The 23,467-nt window shown below is 47.8% G+C and overlaps 1 protein-coding gene across 1 annotated transcript; it reads left to right on the forward strand.

Moving 5' to 3' along the window:
* The first annotated feature begins 4,151 nt into the window (after positions 1–4,151).
* On the forward strand, positions 4,152–22,976 carry CALR (calreticulin). Its single transcript, XM_069604180.1, has 9 exons — positions 4,152–4,531; positions 6,471–6,572; positions 10,974–11,177; positions 11,604–11,698; positions 13,408–13,617; positions 14,060–14,173; positions 20,344–20,487; positions 21,088–21,180; positions 21,808–22,976. Exons 1-9 carry the CDS (start codon positions 4,444–4,446, stop codon positions 22,024–22,026), a joined length of 1,269 nt encoding a protein of 422 aa, XP_069460281.1. The 5' UTR covers positions 4,152–4,443; the 3' UTR covers positions 22,027–22,976.
* The last annotated feature ends 491 nt before the right edge of the window (positions 22,977–23,467 follow it).

Here is a 23,467-nt window from a genome sequence, read left to right on the forward strand (position 1 = left end):
GTGCTTTGGACACGAAAGCCACAAAATGTTCATCATCACCTTTCTTTTAGGTGCGGGTTGCCACTATACCATACGCACTGGCGTCGTGGTGTTCATGGTTTTCCATTGAGGATTGAAGGGCTGTAGACAGGGCGCATGCATAATACCCGCCTTGACTTCTTCAAATGACTTTGGCTGCTCTGCATTCCACTGGTACTCCGCACCTTCCTTGAGCAATTATCTAACTGGAGCTGTGGTCTCTGAAAAAGTTGTTAAGAATTTTGCATAATATTCGGATAGTCCCAAAAATTAACTCAGCTCTTCTTTCCTGGTTGGAGGATGCGCTTTCACAATGGCTTGCAGTAAATCCTTCTTGGGGCTAATGCCTGCCTTGGATGTAGTGTATCTATGCCTGCAGAACGCATTTGTTGTAGAGTAGCCGCACAGCTGCATGTTGTAGTTTGGCTAACACTTTGCAGAGAGCTGTATCATTCTCCTTGTCCTCCACGTAAATTAGTATGTCATCTTGAAAGTATGAGACATTTCCAATGTTTTTCAAAAGGGAGTCCATCATGCGCTGGAACCCAGAGGCCGCCGAAGACAACCCGAAAGGCATTCTGGTGAATTGATACATACCAAATGGGGTTATAAACGCAGTGAGGGGTTTGGACTCCCGATGCAAGGTGATCTGGTGGTAGGCGTCTCTCATATCTAATTTAGAAAATACTTTTGCCTCTTTCATCAGCAGAATCAGTTTGTTTATGCTTGTTAAGGGGTAACTGACCGCCACCACCTCCAGATTTAGGCTGCATAACTCAATGCAGATGCGTAAGTCGCCAGTGTTCTGTTTCTTTATAAGGACCACGGGGCTGAGCCATTCTGATGACTCCACCGTCTCTATGGTTCCTTCTGATAGCATCTTGATGAGTTTTTCTTGTAGTGCGACTCTCGCTGTCGCTGGTACTGGTCTCACCCTTTGCTTTACTGGTACGGCTCCCTGTTTTAACATTATCTTGTGCATGTAGTTCTTAATGCGGCCAGGTGTGTCTGAAAATAATTCCAGAAATTCTTCTTTGGTGATTGATGTACCATTTTTGTTTATGGACAGTACTTGTTCCTCCACACTGGGGTCGAGCTTAATTTGCAATTTGGCTTGGCCATCCCAGCCTAATACTGGTGGTCCGTTTTCTGCGAAGTACACTTTGGTTTTGGTGACTCTACCTTTGAATAAAACTATCGCTCTGATGTATCCTAGAAGATTCACACTGGCACCTCCAAAAACCGTGGGATTAATGTGTGTTTTGTATGCTTCTACTCTTTCTTTTCGCACCATGCTTTTGTACAAGTTCAATGGTAATATGGCGAGGTCTGAGCCTGAGTCTGCCATTACTCTTGTGTCATGACTGATGACTTTAATTGTACAATGGGGCTTTTTCCTCCGAATCATGTGGCTCTTCACCATGAGGACTGTGGTGCATGCTTCTTCATCCGAGTAGGCCTCATCTCAGCTCTCCTCACTCTGGATGGCCGCCACAGTCTTCCTCCCTTTCCACGTGCACACCAACGCAAAATGTCCATACTTTCTGCATGTCGAACATTCTTTATTCCTTGCTGGGCATTCTCTGCTGTTGGCTAGGTGGCTGGTACTGGCGCGTCTGTGGCACTGCAACAGTTCACGTTTCCCTGCTACGTGTTCTCTGGCCTCTCGCTGTTCTCTATCTCCTCTGCCTCTGGATTATACCCACTGTAATTCTGGTGATTGCGCACTGATCACCCACTCTTTGTGCCTACTGTATGTCTCTTACACCGCCCTCGGAATTTGAATTGCTTTACCTAACGATATTTCCTTCTCAAGAATAAATGTATCTTGTACCTTTCTGATGTTCATGTGAACTATGAGCATGTTGCAGATCCTTTCCACCGACATTGCTCCGAAGATGCACAATACCGCCAACTCTCTTAACTTGACCAGGTAATCGTCCACAGGGTCAGCCAGTTCTTGCTTCCTGCCATAGAATCTGATTCTGTGTAGTACAACGTTTTCATTACAACAGAAGCTCTTGACTATTCTCGTTTTTGCTTCTTGATAGGTATCATCACCTTCTCCTGTCTGGATTTCTGGGTTCAGGCCAGCAGAAGTTTGCTGTCCTTCCACGCCCAGGGCATTCAGTAACGTGGCCTTTTTATGTGCAGCCAGATAGCCTGTTCCACCCATTGCTTCCAAGTAAGTGTGAAACAAGGTTTCCCATTGGAGCCATGGAATGGCTGGCTTGCTAAGGGCTTGCAGGAACGGCAATGGTGGTGTGGCTCCTTGCATCGTGGGGCAGTCGGGTTGCTTGGATCCTTGTCGCCAATTATGTTGTGGTCGGGTTAATAATTACTAACAGGCAGGTGATTTAGATAGTGCTCCTTTAATTACACTACACACACAATTCTGGTTTCACTCCTTAAGTACCATCCCAGCATTCAGAGTGGTATTATATTGGGCAATGTCTATGCTGGGTTCTCCTTCATGTAGAGTAGGGGAGTAGACCCCTAGCAAAGGAGTTGCAGGGGAGAGCGTTGGGCTGCCTTTCTCCTATCCCTGCGCGCTCGTAATGTCATTCTGTGGGAAGCTGCGCTTGTGATCTCATGGTAGCTCCCATGAGACTTAGCACGGGACTTCCTGGAAGTCGTTTACTCTTCAGTATCCCAATGGGACTGAGGGCGCATTCAATAACCCTTGGCTGCACACACACACAAGCAAAGGATGCAGACACTACAGCTCTTTTTCGCTCCGCTCCACTATGTGTACACACACGTTCCTCTGAAAAGATACATTAATTGCGAATAAAAGCGGTCAACTTATCACTACATGTCTGAGCGTCGTGTCTATGGAATTAAATCTTAACAGGCAGTCTGTACTTTTTGTGTTCTGTGACATGTAGTCCTGGAGGGTTCTAGGTCATTTGGTCGAAAATAAATGGTCGACAGGACAATTGGTCGACACCAAAAGGTCGACAGGTCAATTGGTCGAATTTTTTTTTTTGGGGGGTTTTCACAAATGTTTTTTTTTGGGGGGGGTGCCCTCCCAAGCCGCTTTTTTTTGTTTCTAAAAACCCCTTTTTTTCCCTAAACGCAAACCTAAAAATATATATATAAATTAAAAAAAAATTCGACCATTTGACCTGTCGACCAAATGGTGTCGACCAATTGTCCTGTCGACCATTTGTCTGTTGACCATTTGACCAGACACCGTCCTGGAGGGCTAATATTGAAATGTAGGACTGCAAATCCCTTCATGAAAAGAAAAACAGGGCTGCCAGGCTTCTACCGAATGTCATGGTGAAAGTATATTCATAGCTCTCAACCATTTGTGTCGCATAGGCGGGTGAAAACACCCGATTTTTTTTTGGGCGGGTGAGACGCCCATTGAAATGAATGGGCGTGCAGGAGGTTTGGCGGGTGAGTCAGCGCTTTACAAGGTGGGTGACACCCGCCAAAAGCGTGTGAGTTGAGAGCTATGGTATATTACATGCGGCCACCTGGAAATGTGGGGGAGAAAAAAAGAGAAACATTTGATAGAATTCAACAGTAAAGCCATGGGCGTAATTTTAAGGGGTGGGGCAGGGGTGTCTGTCCCCTCCCCCCCAACTTTCATGGCACACCATTTTGTCCCCATTCATTTGGCTGGGGCACCTTTTCTTCAGATGTCATGTTCTCCCCAACATTGTCAGCAAAGTTACTCCACTGAGTACAGGGGTCTCTCCCAAAATCAATTTTTTTAAGAACATATTTGTGTTTATTGAAAATGCCTGTGAGTTGAAGACTTGCATTTACAAGGATGTGTACTCTTGTGCACGTCTATTATTTCCCACGTTTGTTGTTAGGTATCGAATGAGGTAAGGGCGGTGGGGTGGGGTGGGGTGGGTCTAGAAAGAAAAGGGAGACGGTGTATCTTGGACGGGCTCGTCACACATTAGCGGGTTGCGACACTCCCGCGCCGCCCGCGCCCCCTCCCTGAGGTGGGATCAATGCGTAGCGAGCCTCCACAGATCCCTGCATCACGTGACCTTCAACCGCCTCCTGTCAGAGGGGGTAAAGGAGTCTGTTGGAGTCGGCCAACCAGCAGGCGCCTAGTAGGAGGCCCCTGCGTGGTCAGTCTTCATTGGCTCCTCGATCTTCCATCTATTAACCAATGGCTGGCAGCCATCTGGTCTCTGAAAGCGCCTGCGCTGCATCTGAGCGCACCCTACCCTGTTACTTTTGACGGACGCTAAAGTCAACGAATCGCTGCAGAGCGTGTGTCGTTTGACCACTCAGGCTTCCTGTGGTGGGTGGATTGCAGTGTCAAGAAGCTGCACTGCACCGTAGGAGGTTATATAAGGCCCGGGTCGCGTACAGTCGACGCTCATTCTCTTAAAGGGGCAGGTGCAACCTCTTTGGTCCGAGTGAAGCCGCGGGATCCACAGCGCTCCCCCCGAGATGAAGACCGCCGTGTGGCTCTGCGCCCTCCTAGCCCTGGCCGCCGCTGGGCCGGCCGTCTACTTCAACGAGGAGTTCAACGACGGAGGTGCGAGGGGGCTTGAGGGTGGGCAACGTCATGTTTGGGATTAACTGGTAAGGGGGGGCGCTGTGTAGGTGTGACCGTCCACCCCTCTGGCCGTACACATGGGTTGCCTGGGCCGGCGGGCGCACATGGTGTGAGTTGGGGCGCTGGGTGACGTGGGGTGAAGGGGTCAGGGAAGGGATGGGGGAGGGGGCAGAAAGAGGGGTGGGGTCCGTAAAGGAGAAACGGGGTATCCGGGCAGCCGCAGAGGGCGAGAGGCGATGCCTTATTTGGGCCGGGCCGACTGCCGCTTGGGTTCAGGGAGGTGGTGACGGGCTCCTGGTGAAGGGAGTGGTTATTTTAATGGAGGATGGGGCCGCGGTTTTGGGAAAAGGATGGGCCCTTCCGGGAGAGTGGGGTATTGGGGACAGTGAAGGAGTAAAGCAGCTGTTGCTAAAGTCAATGTGTGCTCTGAAAAAACAAATGGTGGTTGGGTTATCCTCGGGGTGGGGGAGGAGGGGGCTAATTTAGCCGGGTCTATATTCGAGGGGGGGTGTTGCCACCTGTCAAGTTGGAGGTAGGGGAGAGCCACGACAGAGGGTGTTGGGGTTGGGGGGGGCATGGCAGGTCTGAGCAGGAATGACAATGTTGAGTTATTTATATAAGAAGCGAGAAGGGGGGTGTTGAGAAGGAAATTGGGGATGTCTCTCTATTGGCGAGGAGAAACGTGTCCCCAATGTGGGGGCGTGTGGGAGCAGTTAATGGAGGGGGCCTGAGAGTGGGGAGCAGGGCGGGGTGTGTAAGGGTGTTAGTGGGACAGCCACTGAAGCTGGGCACGTATGGTGTGCCAGGGGGGTACCTAGGGGCACTGCATGTAGGAGGTGATTCCTCTGCATAATGGGGGAGTCTTAAGCTGTGACTAGGGTTAATCATGATCATTTCCTTTCAGCTGCTTCTGCAGTCTTCTAGGTGGGTGTCCTCCCTGCATGTTGTAGGGGGGAAGCCCCTGCCTCTTTAGACAGTGGCTGATCATCCTGCCCCGCTGTCTCCCTGCGCTCGCCCCCCACAAGCGCGTTTTGCGGCACCTTGCCCAGTGCTGGGCGCTTTGGGCAGCATCACTCCCATGAGACTCATGAATGTCCTTGGAGTCCCATTCATGTTATCTATCCTTGGTTGGCACCAGGCCACTTTCTCATTATTCCTTGACTTGTGGCCTACGTTGCTTCTGGGCACCTTTCCCTAATACCTGCAATGCTAGTTGGTGCAAACCAGGGGCTCATCTAAGGCTAGATTGTGACTGGCTGGAGGTACCACCGTTAAGAGACCCCTCCTTGGTTGGTAATGGGGAGATGCTTTGCCTGTGTCAGAACATACACACATGACTATCAGTTTGTTCAATGTCGGGGCCCGTTGGCCTTTTGCAATTTTGCCCTGTTTATGCGTATTGCAGAGATTGGTAGCCGCTTTTTGCCATGGATGTGGGGCAGTTTGAACCTTTCTTAGATTCCAGCGATGTCGCGTGGTTGTGGTCAAGAACACATCCCCCTCCCATTTTAAAATGATACAGCCCCGTTAACTTTGGGCATATTTTACTTCTGATACCAGTAAAGCTATCCCCAACCCCTAGGTTATGTGCAAACGTCTCTTGGCCTCCCCGATAACTGCACGCCCATTAACGCTCTGCACTACCATAGAAACTCCCACTAAAGGTCTGCACTACCAAGGAAACGCCCACTAAAGGTCTGCACTACCAAAGAAACGCCCACGAAAGCTGTTTTAAACCATACCTTATGTGAATGCAGGTTACCAATCCCGCCCAAGTGTAGGGACAGTGAAAGAATTATATCTTTCAATGTTTGGGTAACTGGAATTCTTAAGGCCAACTCAAAATGTATCGAAGGTTTTGACTGTACCTGCGCTGACGATTTGCCTGATCTGTAACCTCCTTTTGTCTTATTTGCAGATGCTTGGACGAAGAGATGGGTAGAGTCGCAGCACAAGTCCGACTATGGAAAATTCAAGCTGAGTGCCGGCAAATTCTACGGAGACGCAGAGAAAGATAAAGGTGAGCAGTTTTGTTGGAACCCCGTGCGGACGAGCATGCAAGACTTCCAGAAGGATTTACCTTCCTCGCAGGAAGATATTAAGCTTGGCTATGGGGGTGTCCATTTTATACTAGGAGATTTAAATTCCCATTGTTTACTATCTACAAAAAAGAAATCCAGTCTGAGGCCTAGCAGCTCGATTGAGAAAGGAAGAGCCTGGGTGGAGTTTTACAGGGTGGGTGTTGGAAATGACAAACAGAGATATTCCAGCCAACCCAACTAGACATCAGGGTTCATCCTCGTCTATTATTGACTGTACCTTCATGTCAGAAGACCTCTTCACCTATAAGGTTTCATTGATGGTGGAGAGAGGAAGAAGTGATCATTCCCCATTGGAGTTGACATTCCCCGACATTGTCTCCTGCTCTGAGTCAGTCTCTGGAGTGTAGGAAGGGCAGAGTACGCCTAATCAAATATAGATGGGAGGGAGAGGACCTGAACAATCTTATTCTGGAAACCCCAGATCACATTTTCTGGGATAATTGCAAACCGGATAAATGTATTAAATTAATTTGGTTATCCTATCCTCCAAGTGCAGGAGGGGGCTGGAAAAGACAGGTCCGTCACTCTCATGATGAGGAAACGAGGGAGAGGAAAAAACAGTAAAATCATAAAATGAGGCTATTGGAAAAACTGAATCCTAACAGGGAGGGCCTTGAAATAAAGGTCCTGCGACAGAATTACAAGTATTGTCAGTGGGAAGGAGGTCTCTCCGTCTTTAGCAGGACGGTGAATACATGTTGAAGTTGGTGGGGAAATGGGTCATCCGACCATTTCTGGTCAGTGATGCATCAATCGGAGGGAAACTCCAGGACTACGTTTTGTAATTTGGTGCCAGAAATGGCTTGGATTGATTATTTTTCGATCACCTTTAGGACACCATCAGCCCCATTGCCGTTTGAAATAAAGAGGTAGGGGGGTATCTTCCATTGGAAGAAAAGACATTAATGGATCTAATCGGGAGTAGCTCAACCTCCAAAGCAGCCGGCTCGAATGGGCTCGGGTATTGAAAAATAATGCACCCTTATGGGCCAAATTATTTACTGGCTATTTATGACACCTTGATGAGCCAGAGATTTCCTAATCTTGGAAATCAGCACTTGTCATCCCGTTGTTCAATGGGCGAGGGGGATAGTCTGCTTCCAATAAATTATTGCCCGATTGCCCTTTTAGATATTGCCAGCAAAACTCTTTGAGAAATCTCTTGGTAGAATTAGAAAAATGGGTGAAACAGGCAAAAATCGTATCTAAGTTCCAAACTGGATTTGGAAGGGGCCTTTCGGCCGCCCTAAATGGAGTAGCCCTAAACCTCATGAGTAAAAAGAGGATGGGGAAAGGGTGAGCAACCACTCTTTGGAGAATGGATCGATTTTCCGAGAGCTTTTGACCAGGTCGATAGACATCGACTGTGGTCAAAGTTAAGTGTGTGGGGTATCCCTGAAGGTCTCTTGGCAATGGTGGTGGAATTCCATAGGGACACTACAATTAAGTTAGTCTTGATGAGGAAGGACATTTCTCGGAGGCAATTGGAGTGGAAAGGGGGGTTGACAGTGTTGTCTGGGGGCTTCTCTCTTTAATCTGTGTCTGGCGGATATAGGGGACTTTGTCGTCATCAGCGTTGGCCGTCCGAGGATAAATAGATCAAAAATCCACTGGCTGGCCTACGCTGATGTGGTTTTGGTGGATCACACAGCTGTGGAATTGTAGAGACTTTTGAATGGACTTGCCCGATATGCTAAGGAAAATGGCCTCACTCTCAACCGTAAAAAAATCGAAAATCTTGGTGTACAGACAATCGTAAAAAGGTGAATTACCATCATTGGGGGTTGGGAGGGCAGGAAATTGGAAGGTTCAAGATTCTAACATATCTGGGGTATAAAATGTATGCCTCACCGGCCATCTGCAACATACAGACGGATGTGCACATTTAGATCTCACACATTATACCGCAGATGAAAAAAATACTAACCAAGTATTGCAGATTTTCTATTCTACCACTGACCAAATACTACAAAATGCTACCACTGACCAAATACTACAAAATGCTACAAATGTCATACCTATAATATTGTTTGGACTGGAAGCGAGGCCTCATCTGTGGCATACAGACTGGCAGAGGTGGGAGGGGTTGGTGTGGAAGAGAGCGCTTAACCTCCCCATGAGTCTTATGGGGTCTCTCAGGTGTACATTCTTTAAGGTCACAAGCAGGCTGGAAATTGAGCTCCTTGTATAGACATATCTTGCCCCCAGGAGGTGTCGCTGTATGTAGAAATTAAAGTCCATCTAGAGAATAGAAAATCTAATATGCTAAGTGATCTTGAGGGTTATGTCACGGAGGAGCTGGGGAAAGCCAATGTTGATCTTGCAATGCTATGTCAAAATCCATGAAAGGCAAAAAAATCATTGGATCAGAACCATTTATGCAATGTGCTCTACATGATTTCCTGGTGCTGGATAACGAGCAAGACTATATCCCGAGGTACTTGGTTAAAATCCCGATTGGAGAATCAGGAATAATTTCCCAAGAGTACGGTTAAATAAAGCAAGAACGCTGGAGGTCCTTTTTCAAAGAGGAATGGAGGCCTTGGTGTTGGGCCTCTGCAATGCAAGTAAAAAACCCTAAGTAAGAAACCTTTAAGCATTTGCTATTGAAATGCCGGGGAACCCTTCCTGTTAGATCATTGTTCGCCAGATTTGGGTTAGGCATGGATAGAAAGTTGCAATATTGTATCTTGATTGTTGCTGCTTTAGGGAAATTAATGCTCTCTAGAAAGGTGCAAAGAGTCTTCTAACAGGCAGAAATGACAACTAAAAGTCTGGCTTGTGAACCAGTTGATCAACGGGGGTCTAAGAATTGCTATATTATGTCCTCGTAGCTAGCGACTTCTATTTTCTTTTGATCGTCAAATTCTTTTTTTGTCATTTTTGCGAGTTATGAGTGGAGAATTTCTTTTTAGTATTATGGCTGTTTTTGTTAAGAAGCTTACAAATGTTACTGTTAATCTGATTAGTTACAATTAACCTTTACAAAACAAACACGATAAAGGTGAGCAGAGGAGCCTGCACCTTCAATGGGCGCATGGGTCTTGGCCAAGGCTACTGCAATACTGCATATATTTCATGGATGCACTTCAGTGCCAGGACGTGGCTCCTTCAATGGAACTAACGCCTGACCCGGCACAGGCCATCATAGGCCTCGATCCAGCCCTTCTGCTGTCGGTGTGCTCGGTCATGTAGAGCTTATCATGGCATTGTGGTCTGCACTGCACCTCCTGCCACCCACATAGCTTTGCCAGTGTACCACTGTCTTGCTCTCTTGAGCATCACTCCTTACCAGCAGCATCCATCCCCTTCTATCCCAGTACAGAATCCATGCGCCTCGTTTGGACTTCCCACTCTTGCCCCACAGTCTGGCTTGTGACCTTCACTGGGGGATTTCAGCTTCCTTTGTCCTCTTGCTCGAGGAGACTGCAGTTATTTCAGCGTTTTTGAAATGTATTCCCGAAGTAAGGAACCAGAGCCCCGACCAATCCATCGCACACCTTGCTTTGAAAGGGTTGAAGATTCCTTAAACTCGATAGGCCGATTCATGGAATATTTTGCACCGTGCAAAGTGACTTTGACTGCACGGCAAAAACACACTTTGCACTGTTCCACGAATCGGGGTGTTTGGCAGTACAGTCACTTTTCAGCAGTCAAATGTCACTTTGTACGTGCAAACAATTCCATGAATCGGGTCCAACATCTTAACATAATTAATCATCCATAGCTGAAGAATAAAACAGGAAACTTACATAGGAGTCAAACGAAAAAAGAAACTGCTGGCATCCATACAAATGAACCCCTTCCTAAGTGAACTTCAGCGCCCACCATTCAAATGCTTTACTGGTTCTGCCCATGCTTGCCTACGAAGCAGGATCCGAACGCTGCTCCTGAGACTCCCATTCAAATGGCACAGGAGAGGCGACAGGGTTCTCAGTAGCTGCCTATATTGTCCAACACTACACCATCTAGATCTGCCAACCACTGCCCTTGAAGGCCTAGACTCCCCACCTTGCCTATAAAAGATCCTAGCAAACATTTATGCTGTGCTTAATATGCTATTAAGTAACACTGCATACGTCTAAGCATCTCCCCCCAGATGCTGTCTAACATACCCTCAGTCTGCACTGAGTGATGTAGTGGCCAATGTGGTCGCTCTTTCAATCCATTCGTCAAGAAGCCTTTCGGTGGAGCGATTACCTTTTTGATAGCCATCTGTCGTGAGTGTCCGTCAATGGCTGCCATGAGCAATTCCGTAGTCTGGTGCATTAGGCTGGTTGATTTTGGATAGTTTTTTAAATGCCCTTTCTCCTTCTCAGGACTCCAGACCAGCCAGGATGCCCGATTCTATGCTCAGTCGGCCAGGTTTGATTCCTTCAGCAACAAGGATAAGACGCTGGTGATCCAGTTCAGCGTGAAGCACGAGCAGAACATTGACTGCGGTGGCGGCTATGTCAAGCTCTTCCCAGAGAGCCTGGACCAGGCCAAAATGCACGGCGACTCAGAATACAACATCATGTTCGGTGAGTGTGAACACGGCCAGACTCGGGGTTCACAGTAGTAGGTTCGCCCCTCTGCTCTATCGCACGTTTAACCTTTTTTGGCCTGGTCACGTTGGTTGGCTTCGTCTCGTATTGTTGATGAACCCTGCAATGGCTGCATCTGGTCATTATTAGTGTTGTTGGGGGCCCTTCTGAGAAGGCACAATGCCCTTCCGATTTGGCATAGAATGTTCAGCCTTCTGAATACTTATGGCTTACCACAGCCTGTTCTGCTGGAGGTGGTTGTCCCTTTTATTTTTCATCCCAAGACCAGCCCCAGTGCACGCATTTGTGCGTGGAAGCAGCACGTGCTTGGAATTGCAAGCTCAGGAAGGAGACTCGTATATAGAATACTGGGTTGGCTGTTCTTGCACCCTTGTAAATTCTCCATCTCTTCTCCATCTTCAGGGCCTGACATCTGTGGCCCACCCACCAAGAAAGTGCATGTGATCTTCAATTACAAAGGCAAGAACATGCAGATCAACAAAGACATTCGCTGCAAGGTGAGTCCAAGCTCGGGCGCCCACACCAGGCCGGTGCAGGGGTTCTCCTCCTTCACCCAGAGAGCATGTTTAAAATGGGTTTATTGTGCAGTCTTCATGCCCTAGCATTTACATCGTTTATTGTGGCTAACGCTTGAAAGAATACCATAGATGGCAAGTAAGCAGGACCACTTTCACCTTTGTCCTAATTCCTCCTAGCCTGTCTCTGTAAAGCGCGCATTTGCGATGTTTGAGCCCACAATGGTACTGACTGACGATGCTGGTGTTGACGAACACTTTCATGACATCGGTAGACACAGTATATCATTAACCCTGTCCCTCCACACAGCGCCCCCCCCAGATCCCGCCCCCACCACGATGCCGGTATCCACATTACATGTAGTCATTGACTTTTAGGACCCTGGAGTCCCCCAAAATGTCTTTTGTTTTCACTTTATGGGCCCTGATGCTCATAAACAAATTTGAGGGCATACATTCATATCTAGACACGTCACTGCAAACCCACTGCATTGTCCACAAGGCTTTCTAGTGCCTGGGTCCAAAATACATTCAGCTTTCCCTCCGCAAATATCCCCCCCCCCCCCCCCCCCCCCCCGTCGAGCTCTTCGCTTCTCTAACTCCCTCAGGGTCAGTCGTTTATCAAAGAAACCAGCCGGGGCCTTCCTCTTTGCATCTGCCTTTGCTCCCCCTCTCCCCTGCTGACCGGCTCTCTTGGCCACCCTCTGTCCCCTTGGCCCAGGTACCTGCTCACCCTGCCACTCTTCTGCACTGCCTCCCGGCCACTCCTTGCACTGGGGACTATTATCTGTACCCATACAGTCCCCCACCCCACATTTTCTTTTTATGCACCGCACTCGCCACTTGCTGGCTGCACTACTCCTGTTTACTGCTCAATTTATCTATTTTATTATCTGTTTATCCCCCTTCCATGCACTTTTCCTCTCTCCCATGCACTTGCACGATCTCAAGGTCACTGGGCCTAGTAAGATCGTTGTTTTGTTCTCCCCTGTTCCCCTCCCTCCCTTGCCTTTCTCCTCTGACACACTTGTGTACCAGCACGATGCAAATAAAATATATCACTGCACACTTGCGCACACCTCATACACACGCTTGCAGACGCCTGCACCTCACCCTCTTTCTTACAAAGCATGTTTAACTTGCCTCACACACGTCCCGCACTCAGTAGCCCAACCTCTGATCAGCCTTTGCATCCCCTTAGGGCTTGCCTCCCGTCTTCCTCTCCGCTCTCTCAAATCTCACCCCTAATGAGACTTCCCATCGCTTGTGGGTGGGCAGGCTGTCTGTTTCGGTCTCTCCGGCTGCAGGTACCCACAGGGTTCTGAAGTCCTGGGCTGTCCCCCACCCCTTATCTCCAAACAGATTATGCGCTCCTTCACGTGTGGAGCTCTCATTGTGCATGCAATTGTTTTAATCAAAGGCCGTTTAAGCAATAGCGTAACTTCACCAACATTGAGTGGCCAGGCAGAGCCCCAACACCCTCAAACTGAAATCGCTTGATGGACCCGCCTCCCCTAGTCCAACTGCCTGACTCTTGGCGAGAAGTAGTTTAACGCATGGCAGTGGCATCTTGTGCGGAGCAGGCTTGCTGATGGGCATTTCTTTAGGGCTGCGTAGCTGCAGGTGGGTTTGTCATGCTAGTCTGCGGGCTGCTACATCCCCCCCCCCTTACTTTCTGCTTGCTCCTTTAGGATGATCAGTACACGCATCTCTACACCTTAATTGTGCGCCCTGACAACACCTATGAAGTGAAGATTGACAACAGTAAGGTGGAGTCTGGCAGCCTGGAGGAGGACTGGGACTTCTTGCCCCCAAAGAAAATCAAAGATCCAGAGGCCTCGAAACCTGAAGACTGGGACGATCGCGCCAAGATTGATGACCCAGAGGACACCAAGCCAGGGGTGCGTTTTAATCTTCTGTTGCTGTGTTTCTCCAGCTTGTTGCCTGATCATTTTCCTGCCCTTACTGTCCATGCATGCGATGCCCCCCCTTCCCCTGTTTCTCACTTTCTTAGCCGTTAAGGAACCGTTTGGGTGTATAGGTTACTCTATACCTTCTGTCGTGGAATTAAATTTCATGTTACAATCTGTGCTGGCAACTACTCCCCCACTGAAAGTGAAACTGGGCGTGGCGCTTATTTAGGGCCATTATGTGAAGGACTGCCGCGAATAGCTGTGTGTGTGTGCAGCTAAGGGGCTAGTATTGCTTTCCACTGTGAGCACCACGCAGTCTGTTTAGAAGTCCAGAGGTAAAGGGTAGTATTATGAAGAAGTAGATTACTATAGTACTGTCGCAGCTCATGCAGTGAATCGCACATTAATGTTTTCACTACTGTCTCTTTAGGATTGGGAGAAGCCTGAGCACATTCCAGACCCCGATGCAGTGAAACCGGAAGACTGGGATGAGGAGATGGATGGCGAGTGGGAGCCACCAGTGATCCAGAACCCAGAGTACAAGGTGAGTAGCCACCCATTCCACTCAAAAGGCGTTCATTTCAGTGCGTCCTTGAAGTGCTTTTTTGCTCACAAGTAGGTTTCTGATTCTACAATATGGGAACAGAGATACCCTCTGGTTAAAGCCTACGATGTGGACAGCGCACTAAATCATGGGCCCCACTAGAGCCAATGGGGAACTCATTGCTAGAACTCCATAGTAATAATGGGGGTTCATGGGAGAGATGGCCAAGAGACTGAGCAGTCCGGGGCTTTCAAAAGCTTGAGGTTTCTGTTAGGGTTGCATTGGTCTCTCCTGTGCTCTGTATTTCCTAACTCCCTTGCAGGTGTTTTGGAGGGGATGTCCCTGTATGCCGCTAAAAGCATCAATTCCGCTTAAGCGTAACACTGTGTACTAGCTATATGGTTTGTGGTCTGCAGATCAACTCTTCAAACGCTGAGCACTCGAGGCCTTATGTATTCAGGGGAAAACATGCAGGCAACATGTGATTGATTTTGATTACTGGGCATCCAGTTCCAGAAAAACGTGCTTGCTTGTCAGGGCGCCTTGCTGGCCGCTCGGATGATGGAGAGAAACAGGGCATCATTAGACTTCTCTTGGAGGCAACCAGTCAGACTGTCTGGTTATTGATCCATATGGGACATCGAGCTGGGATTATTCAACTGGCATGTTTGTTTTTGAATTGTAGCGTCAAGGTAATATAAAATATAGATATTCAGATGTATGCACGCTATTGGACTGTGCAGCTCGAGGCCCCACCAGCAAAAAGTGAGAGCTGTGACGAATCCAGTGCATTGGCCCGTTCTCCACAAGGGGGAGCCACCACCCCCCCCCTTTAATGCTTGGAAGCTGTACCTGCTAAACAAAATCTCCCTAGGGGCTTGGGAAAGCAGAAACTCACTGGGAGTGACTACAATCGAGAGGACAAGGACTCCCATGCTCATGGGAAACGCCCTATATCTAAAGCATTATCTGCATACGTAGGAATCCAAAAAATGTACATTTAACTGTGGGACTCGAAATATAAAAGTGCCTTTGGATGTTTGGCTCTAGACATTGCTGGTCTCTCCGTGGGCTTGATAGCTGAACATAAAAACACTGCCCTGAATAAAGCAGGAATTAAGCTGTGATCACTCTTAAATTGTTAAGCAGCAATGTGCGAGGCGAGCCTCAGACGTGAGCACATCACTGAGGGTCAGAGCTGCGCTGCACATCGGAGAGAGGCAGGAGGAGACTCTGCCAACTAGGCAGAAAGCTGTGCGCAATTGGCAAGGCCACGGCTGAATAGAGCTGGCCTTCTCTGGAGTCACGACCACGTGGAAGACCAGGTGGGCCAGATACCCATGAAATGACACTGAAGCCAGAATGCGAGTGAGGAACAAATCTTCTGTTCGCAATGAAGGAGTTACAGAGCAAAGAAACACTTGAGACGAGCGCAATACGGAATGGGCATGGCGAACACCAGAAAGTCGTAGGGAACGATACCGAGTAGAAGCTGCCTCACTGGTTAAAACCCTGTGGCATAAAAGGTACCAGGGTTGCTCATAGAGGAGAGCAGTGAGACCAGAGAGTGAAAGGGGAAGGATGATTAAACTAACTTCCTACCAGAAGCATAAAGGACAAGAGACGAAGAACCAAGTAACTTTTAAGGATTTACGGGTGCCCAAGAAACCTGAATATTATCTGCCAAACGGCTCGCAAATAATCCAGATAACCACAAGAGGCATATGGACAAAGGGGAAAGTGTTAGTAAGAGATCACCTTTATCCCAAAGAAATAAGTGAAACCGGGGAACCCAAGGGAGTTCCAGAAACCTGATGCATGTGAACTTTGACGGGTTACAGAAACCTCTTGAAGTGTTAAGAGAGAGCCACACAAGAAAATGATTAACCATACCCAGAGAGATCTGTGAAACATTGGGACAGAGGAAATCAAGAGTTGGGGGAGCCAGAGCAACCTGAATATTGAAATCCGCCAAGCGGCTCACAAACTACCAAGAAAGGCATAAGGGAGAGGAGTCATTGGGACAGAGAAACCCAAGGGGGCCCCAATGAAGTGAAGAACACATTCAAGGGGAACACAGACCACAAAGACGTGAACCCGGTGGGGAGAAACCCACCCAAGTGGCGAAAGAGGGACTAAGGCTTTATCCCCCCCGCCTACAACTTGGACATTTGATCTTTTCAGGAACTTGACTTAAACTTGAGAATATTTTGGAACTCTGTGAAAAGATGGACACTTATTTTTAAAGCGGGGAGAATGCTAAACCAGGAGGCATTCCCAAAGCCCTGAGAGAGAGAGAGAGAGCGCGCGACAACTCTGAAACTGTCTAATTGTCTTTTTATATTTTTCTAACTGGTAGCACCACTTTAGAGGATCAGTTTGGACAGAGGCCCATTTTTGTTGTTTTGACTATTGATTAGCACCTTAGTACAGTTTGTTAGGACGGGAACCCCCTTTTAGGGCTGGATAGGCTTTTTCAAGTTAAATAAAACCCTTTGATAACGTCCTATGGTCGGAGTCCTTCTGGCTTGCCAGAGAGCCCATGGCTTACTTGTCTACAGTATGTTCAAAAGCCTTGCTCTGAACATGTTCGTTTGCAGTGATTTAGAAAGATCGATCTGTAGCCGTTCGAGTATGACCTGTTTGGTTGCCTTAAGGTCCCTTTTTTTTTTTTTTTTTTTTTTTTTTTTTTTTTTTAAATCCTGATCGAATGTGGTAGTGCATCAGGTTTCCTCCAGCGGGATGGAATTTATCAAACGGACCATGGGAGCAATGAGCACTCCCAATTTGTATTAGAGAGAAGCCAGTGCCTCAGCTGAGACTCTGCACTCCACTTTGGCAGAATCTCCAGCTTAGATTAGCTTTCAGGGGCTGCAGTCCAGTGATGATTCTGTGGTGGGACAGTGGCGATTTCTCTGCTCGTGATGAAGGGATCGGGCCAGTTCCGCTGCAGGGAGTCTGAGGACACGGGGGGCACAGCAGCAAGGCACCCACAAAGTTTGTCCACAGCTAGGTGACACAGTGATCGTGTATACTCTGGTTCAGGCGTGCTCTCCGAATTCCAGACCTAGGAATTTCTAGGTGTATGAGACTCGGCGGTAGAGTGCTTAATACCCAGAGCTTAGTCTCCAAAGGCTCAAGTAAAAGTGGCGATTCCAGGGCAAAGGACCCGTACGAGCTGGTCGGTTCACTAGGCGATCCAGGGACACTTATGAGGCTCCAGGTTAAGTTGGAGGTGCCGAGAATAGTTGGTCCCACTATTCCAATGGGCCGAGCGCCCTTGCAGGCCTTCTAGGTACGATCAGAAACATGGCGTCCGGGACAACAGTGGGCTCAGGGTGCCAAACCTTCCAGCGGTTCCACAGATCTACTTCGTTGATTCAGGATACTTGGCTCCTTTATTAAGTTCGGTGTGAACTGAGATCGCCCTGGACTGGGTGTAAGATGCATTCTCATCCAAAATCTCCTTTGCGCAAAAACGAAGAGAAACTGAGAGATCTGCTCACACAAACCATCCCCGGCGTGGGTCAATCACGGACCATGGTGGTCTCCCAGACATCCTGGCACCCAGGATGTGTTTTGGAAATGACAGCTCCAGTCCACATCCTGGAGGCACACACACAAAAGCATGCAGAAGTCTGCGAAAGCTTCGGTTTGCGTGGGGGGTCTGCGTGACCAAATAAGGAATTTCCCGGGTAACGATCTGGGGAAGGCAAAGGGACAAGATGGCCAAAGGACAGAACAAAGGACCTCCTGGCATTGCCATTTTAGACACCGGCCACTGTCCTGGGACGAACGCGGTATGGACCCATAAAAATAGTTACACAACAGCTGCCACCAGCTCTGTCCAAGGCACACTTGTACATTCACTGAAAAATCCTTCAAGGGCATCTAGGGGCTTAAAACTAAAGAGGACCCCAGCCCATTGTACTGTAATTTACTTTTGTGCACTGATATGTTAAAGACTAAGGTGCAAAGTCTCCCAGTACTGGCAGCCTTAAGGGCATATCGGTTAAAGAGTAAAAGCCCGGTGGAGTACAGCAGAAGGCTGTGCTCCACTGGTAATTCAGGCTACAGGCTAGGTGGTCAGATAACAGCAAAAGTTGGGGGGTACACAACTGGAGGGAAAATTCCACAAATCTTTACCAACAATGGGGAGTAAAATTCTCGTACTTTGGACCACTGGATATAGTTCAATATTTCAAAATGAGTTGTGGTTGGCAGTTGTACTTTGATTTAATTAATATACCAGCTTTTGAGAGCCCGCTACTGCATTACTACTTCGTTCCCCTTTCCCATCTTCTCTCACCTGGTACATTCAAATGTGCAGCAGAGCTGCATCAAAGTAAGCAGAAAAGTTAGGGGTAGATACAGTGCGCCTCTGTTTAGGAGATTTCTGTGGTTTGGGTGAAATGCCATGTTTCTACCCTTTCTGTGGGAATTTAGTGGGTTTTTTTTTGTAAAGGAATATAAAAAGACAGATACTTGTGAGGGCTTAGAAAAACGGACAGCTGTGGAAAAAATGTTTGTCCCGATTGGTCTCCTTAGATTTCTTGGTTGGAATTAGCCAAATGGCTTTCGCGTTTGCCCTGAGAGCTCTAAATGAAACTGCTTCCGAAGCAGAATGGGAAGTGCCAGCCCGCATCCATTGAGGGGAGCATGGCTTGCATTCACCTTTTCAATAAGATGGGGGACCCTGTGTAAATTTTCACAGGTTAGTCTAGCCTGAATAAAGACGGGTTTAATCTGCATGCTTGTCTAATCTGAGGTCCTATATTGGTATCCCCCTGTATTAGTGTAATTGCACTGTATGATGTAGATATCGCATCATTGCCCACCTTGAATCCGTCATGGAGGTTTAGGGAACCTCGTCAAAACAATTGCTTCTATCCGAAACATGAATCCATTGTTGAGGCTTTCTAAAAGACTATCGCTCCTGCAGCCAGATTCGATTTTTAAAAAACGTCACTTGTACAGAATGAGTCACTTGACGCAAAATTGAGTGGGACTCTGCTGTGTAAAGGGGCGCAAAGTTGACAATTTTCTGCACATGTGTTCATTCTTAGTGAAATGCTTACCCTGGGAATCCTGATAATGTCTGCGCTAATGAATGGAAGGAGTTATTTTTGGTGTGACCTATATACTATGCCCTTTTGTAGGAATCTACTAGCCCTCTTGTTGCTCTAAATTGCCTCCGAAGAGTGAGGGGCGGTTTGATTTGATACACAATTCGACTCAATTTCCTGTATCAGGTGTATCTGTTTTTAAAGGCATCCTCATTTTTGGCTTTACTTGTGTTAGTTGCTGTAAGGATGGCCAACTCCCACGTTCTGTAGGAGAGGATCCTTCAAAATTCAGCTGGGAAGTCCCCCGAGTCCACCGACCACTAATGCAACACGTCAATGGTGCCTGGTCTGCTCAGACAATGTGTGTCCAAAGTGGGATGTGCGCTGGGAAGTATTGTTGCCCTGTAGCGCTCTCCACGCATCGGTCTTGTTTCCAGCATTCCTCTTAAGGACCCCCAGCCCATCCACGATTCCTTAACTGCAATGTATCTACCAGCATTGTGGAGTATCTGCTCGATCGTGGCTGTTCCTGCCAGGGCTGCTTCACAGGTCTTTCCTCGTCCAATTCTGTGCCACTATCTAATCTGATCCTGCTTCACTGGTTGGGTTCCCGGCAGCGTGTGTGTACTCGAGTCCCTCCCTCCCCACTGATCTGGCAAGGGCTGTAAAGTCCTTGGAATTGAGCAAACCTACAGCCTGAGAGTCAAGGAAGAAATGTATTCCCAAACCAATTCTAGACTTCACCAGGGAACATGACGAACCATCGGGCGCGAATATCCTATCGCCATGGCGAATAAAAATGGTGGTGTTCGTACCGCAGGTGGGTGAATGATTTTTTTTTTTATGCCTGGCTAGTAGGTTTACATTTCTAGCTCCTTTCCGTTTCATGACTTCGATAATTATGCTCACAGAATCTTTTTGAAGTTGAGATAGTTTGTGTGCTCAGGGTCTGTCTGTGGAAGTCCATTGTTGGGGGCTTTGCCTCATTGTTTTTGACTCGTTTGTGTTTTTCCGTAAGATTGGAAATCGGGGTTCTTGTGGGGCCATGTCTTAAGTGGAGAAACTAAGGTGATATTGTCTAAAGTAGACGTCTGTGTTTCACAGGGTGAATGGAAACCCAAGCAAATTGAAAATCCAAATTACAAAGGAGTGTGGGTTCACCCGGAGATCGACAACCCCGAGTACACGGAAGACCCACATCTGTACCAATACGAGAGCTTCAGTGTGATCGGCTTCGATCTGTGGCAGGTAAGATCTGTGTTAAAATGCTGCACCTTTCACGCCGTCTCCCTCTCCCTTCCCCCAATTTGATGGATGGGATTCCGGACCTGGGAGCATCTCTGGGACCCACACATGGCTGTGCCAGTGCATCACTGGTCCTGATTTACATTCCCTCGTACTATGTAGCTCCAGTAACCTGCATCACCGCTGAAGCCGCGCAGAGCTCTACTATTGCGTTGCAATCCCGGCCCGCGGCAGCGTCTGCAGTGCTCACCTGTACCCCATCTGCACTGCCTCCTACTGATGCAGTGATTTGGCTACACTGGCTCTGCCAATGCCTGTCCTATTGCAGCATGCGCTGCCCACTCTGCTTTGCATGTACACTGGCACCTGGACCTGCAGCACCGCTTGCTTTTACACGGGGATGTTTGCATTCTATGTTTAGGACTATGACTGCTATGATCCTTCACAGTTGATAGTGCTGAGACACACGCTGTAATCCTCTAATACAAGTAACGATATCTGTCTATCTATCCCTGCAGTGATTGTGGTCTTCATTCAATTAGTTCATATAGTCTAGATCTGGAGTCTTGCCACTTGGACTGACTGCTTGTTTTGCAATTTCAGGTGAAATCTGGCACCATCTTCGACAACATTCTGATTACTGATGATGAAAAGTATGCTGAGCAGTACGCCACTGAAACGTGGGGGGCCACAAAGGTAATGCCCTCCAGTCGGTGCACGCAACCTTTCTCACGAATGTGTGACTGCAAGTCTCTGCTCACCGTCGATGGGTTTGGATGAAGTTCGCTAGGAGAACCATCTGCACTTGAATGGAAGGTGGTTGGGCACACATGGCTCGTATGAGGCTTTCTGCCAGTTGCTCTCGAGTCTGAACGGCGATGTTCTCCTGCATGGAGTAGGAAAGATAATGGCTCGTAGCAAACCGTTTTTTAGAATTTCTTTAAAGTTTTCCATGATCAGTTGGGCTGTAGTCTTAAGTAGTGCTTCCCATCCTTGGCGACAGATCGCGAAAGCGACAGGTTTTTTGGTGGCAAAGATGAACGCTGTTGAAATCCTGTAAGCCGCACCTTGCAGGTGAGACTTCTGGGGAACCCAGCGAAGCGTGCTCTGAGTGCGTGTGCATCCTCTCCTATCTTGATCTCTAGTCTTACCTTGGGGTTGGTGTTCTGTGCTTCAAGGTTGCAAGTGTTTGTATGCCTAGAAATACTGGGTTGCATTAGATTGCTCTTGTTAATGCAGCGGGATTGCCAGTGGCAAATGGGCTCGCACTTCTTGGGTGTTAAGGGATCTTGCTTGACCATTGGTTTTCCTTTTTATCCAAAGGATGCTGAGAAGAAGATGAAAGAACAGCAGGAGGAGGAAGACCGGAAAAAACAGGAGGAGGAAGACAAGAAGCGGAAGGAGGAGGGTGGTGATGAGGAGCCTGAGGAGGAGGAAGAGGATGATGAAGAAGAGGAAGAACCAGACAAGGCAGAGAAGGACGACGACGACGATGATGATGATGAGGAGGATAACGAAATCCCTAGCAAAGATGAGCTCTAGGACACGCTTTTGGCCCAGGACGGCAGTCCCTGCGCTGCACAGCTTGGCTAACCACAGAGAAAGCGATGGGGGAGAACTAGTACATGTCTCTATGAGACTAAAGAATATATATATTTTTTACTGTTCCTTTGTTTCATGTTTTAACCCCTTTCGAGAAAAGCTGCATGGCCCACTTTTTTTTTTTTACCATGTTAAAATGTTCCTCTGCCTCCTGGCAAGTGGCTAAAAGGTAGCTGCTGTCTGGGAAACCTGTTCTGTTGACTGTGGTTACAGCAGTGTCGCCCCATGTCTCTGCCCATTGGGAAACCTGCCACCCAGTGTCCTCCCGTAAAAATGTCATGCTATCCCTACCCCATCGATGCAGGTGCCATTTCCTGTTTCCCTTAGGTGGGGGGCCTTGTAGGCAGGTGAATTGTCCTCTATAACGGAAATGTGATTTGGTTGAGTGCTTTGGTTTCTTGCGTACACACCCCAGGAGCTGGTCTCATTTTCTCCATGCACTGGCTACCCATGCAGTATCTTTTTGTGCCACGGGACAAGTGTTCGTTACAGCCCAGTGGTATATGTTAGAGCAGTGTTGTGGGTCTGCCTCTTTGTAGTATTCTGTTTTGGCAAAGAGGCAGCAGACTGCATAGTTTTGTGTTGAGACCGGTCTTGGTTGAGAACAGCTCTTTTTGAACTTTGGATGTTTTAGCTGAACTTATGCTTGGCTAGTAAACGTATCATCTTGCTGAACCCAGAGAAGCCATGCCTTTCAAGCCAAAATAACATGTTCACTGCCCAGTGTTTGACACTTTCCAAACGGCTCAACCCACAGTAAATGGGGGCAGGGGTCAGCAGAGGGGCTGGAGACTGGGGAGTCCTCTTCCTCTCCCATCCACCTGATGGTATGAGTGAATTTTGAATGTACGAATGCCAGAGAAGATTTCTATTAAATTAAATTGTCCACATGTCTTGTCTCATGTCTGATTTGGGGATTGAACAAGAAAACAGGTGACAATTGGGTGACCGTAAATAAACTGAAGTGTCAAAGTTTAGGATCTGCACTCATGCCGTTTCCTTTAGCCCTTTAATTTTTTTTTCTGTTCATGGTTCCTAAATGAATTGGTTCTGCCAGCACGCATTCCTAGTGATTTTATGTCTGTGCCTGGCACCTGGATCCAAGTGGTCGTAATTCAGCCACTCTTGGTGTACCCATTGTCGGGGTTTGCAACAGTCTTCTTTCACTGCAAATAATCTTGATTCTAGGTCTGGACCCAGATTATCATTGTTTAAAACAATCCTTTCCCTTTTTTGGTTTTGGCGCTTTGGTGGCGTAAGTGGAGACATTAGATGTTAGACGTATTTGTAAAAGCGAGCGGCATTGAAGAGAACACACGACCGCCCTGAATACTTTACAGAAAAGGCACACAAACCTGTCCAAAGCTGAAGTCTCGCAGAT

Source organism: Ambystoma mexicanum, chromosome 3q (assembly GCF_040938575.1).
Source record: "Ambystoma mexicanum isolate Mex_15411 chromosome 3q, UKY_AmexF1_1, whole genome shotgun sequence".
In the NCBI taxonomy this organism is placed as follows: domain Eukaryota; kingdom Metazoa; phylum Chordata; class Amphibia; order Caudata; family Ambystomatidae; genus Ambystoma; species Ambystoma mexicanum.

Excerpts from the sequence above, each read along its gene's own strand:
- CALR (XM_069604180.1), top strand. The coding sequence starts at position 4,444 with ATGAAGACCGCCGTGTGGCTCTGCGCCCTCCTAGCCCTGGCCGCCGCT. Across the intron at positions 6,573-10,973 it reads AGACGCAGAGAAAGATAAAG|GACTCCAGACCAGCCAGGAT; the intron begins GTGAGCAGTTTT and ends TCTCCTTCTCAG. Across the intron at positions 11,178-11,603 it reads AGAATACAACATCATGTTCG|GGCCTGACATCTGTGGCCCA; the intron begins GTGAGTGTGAAC and ends CTCCATCTTCAG.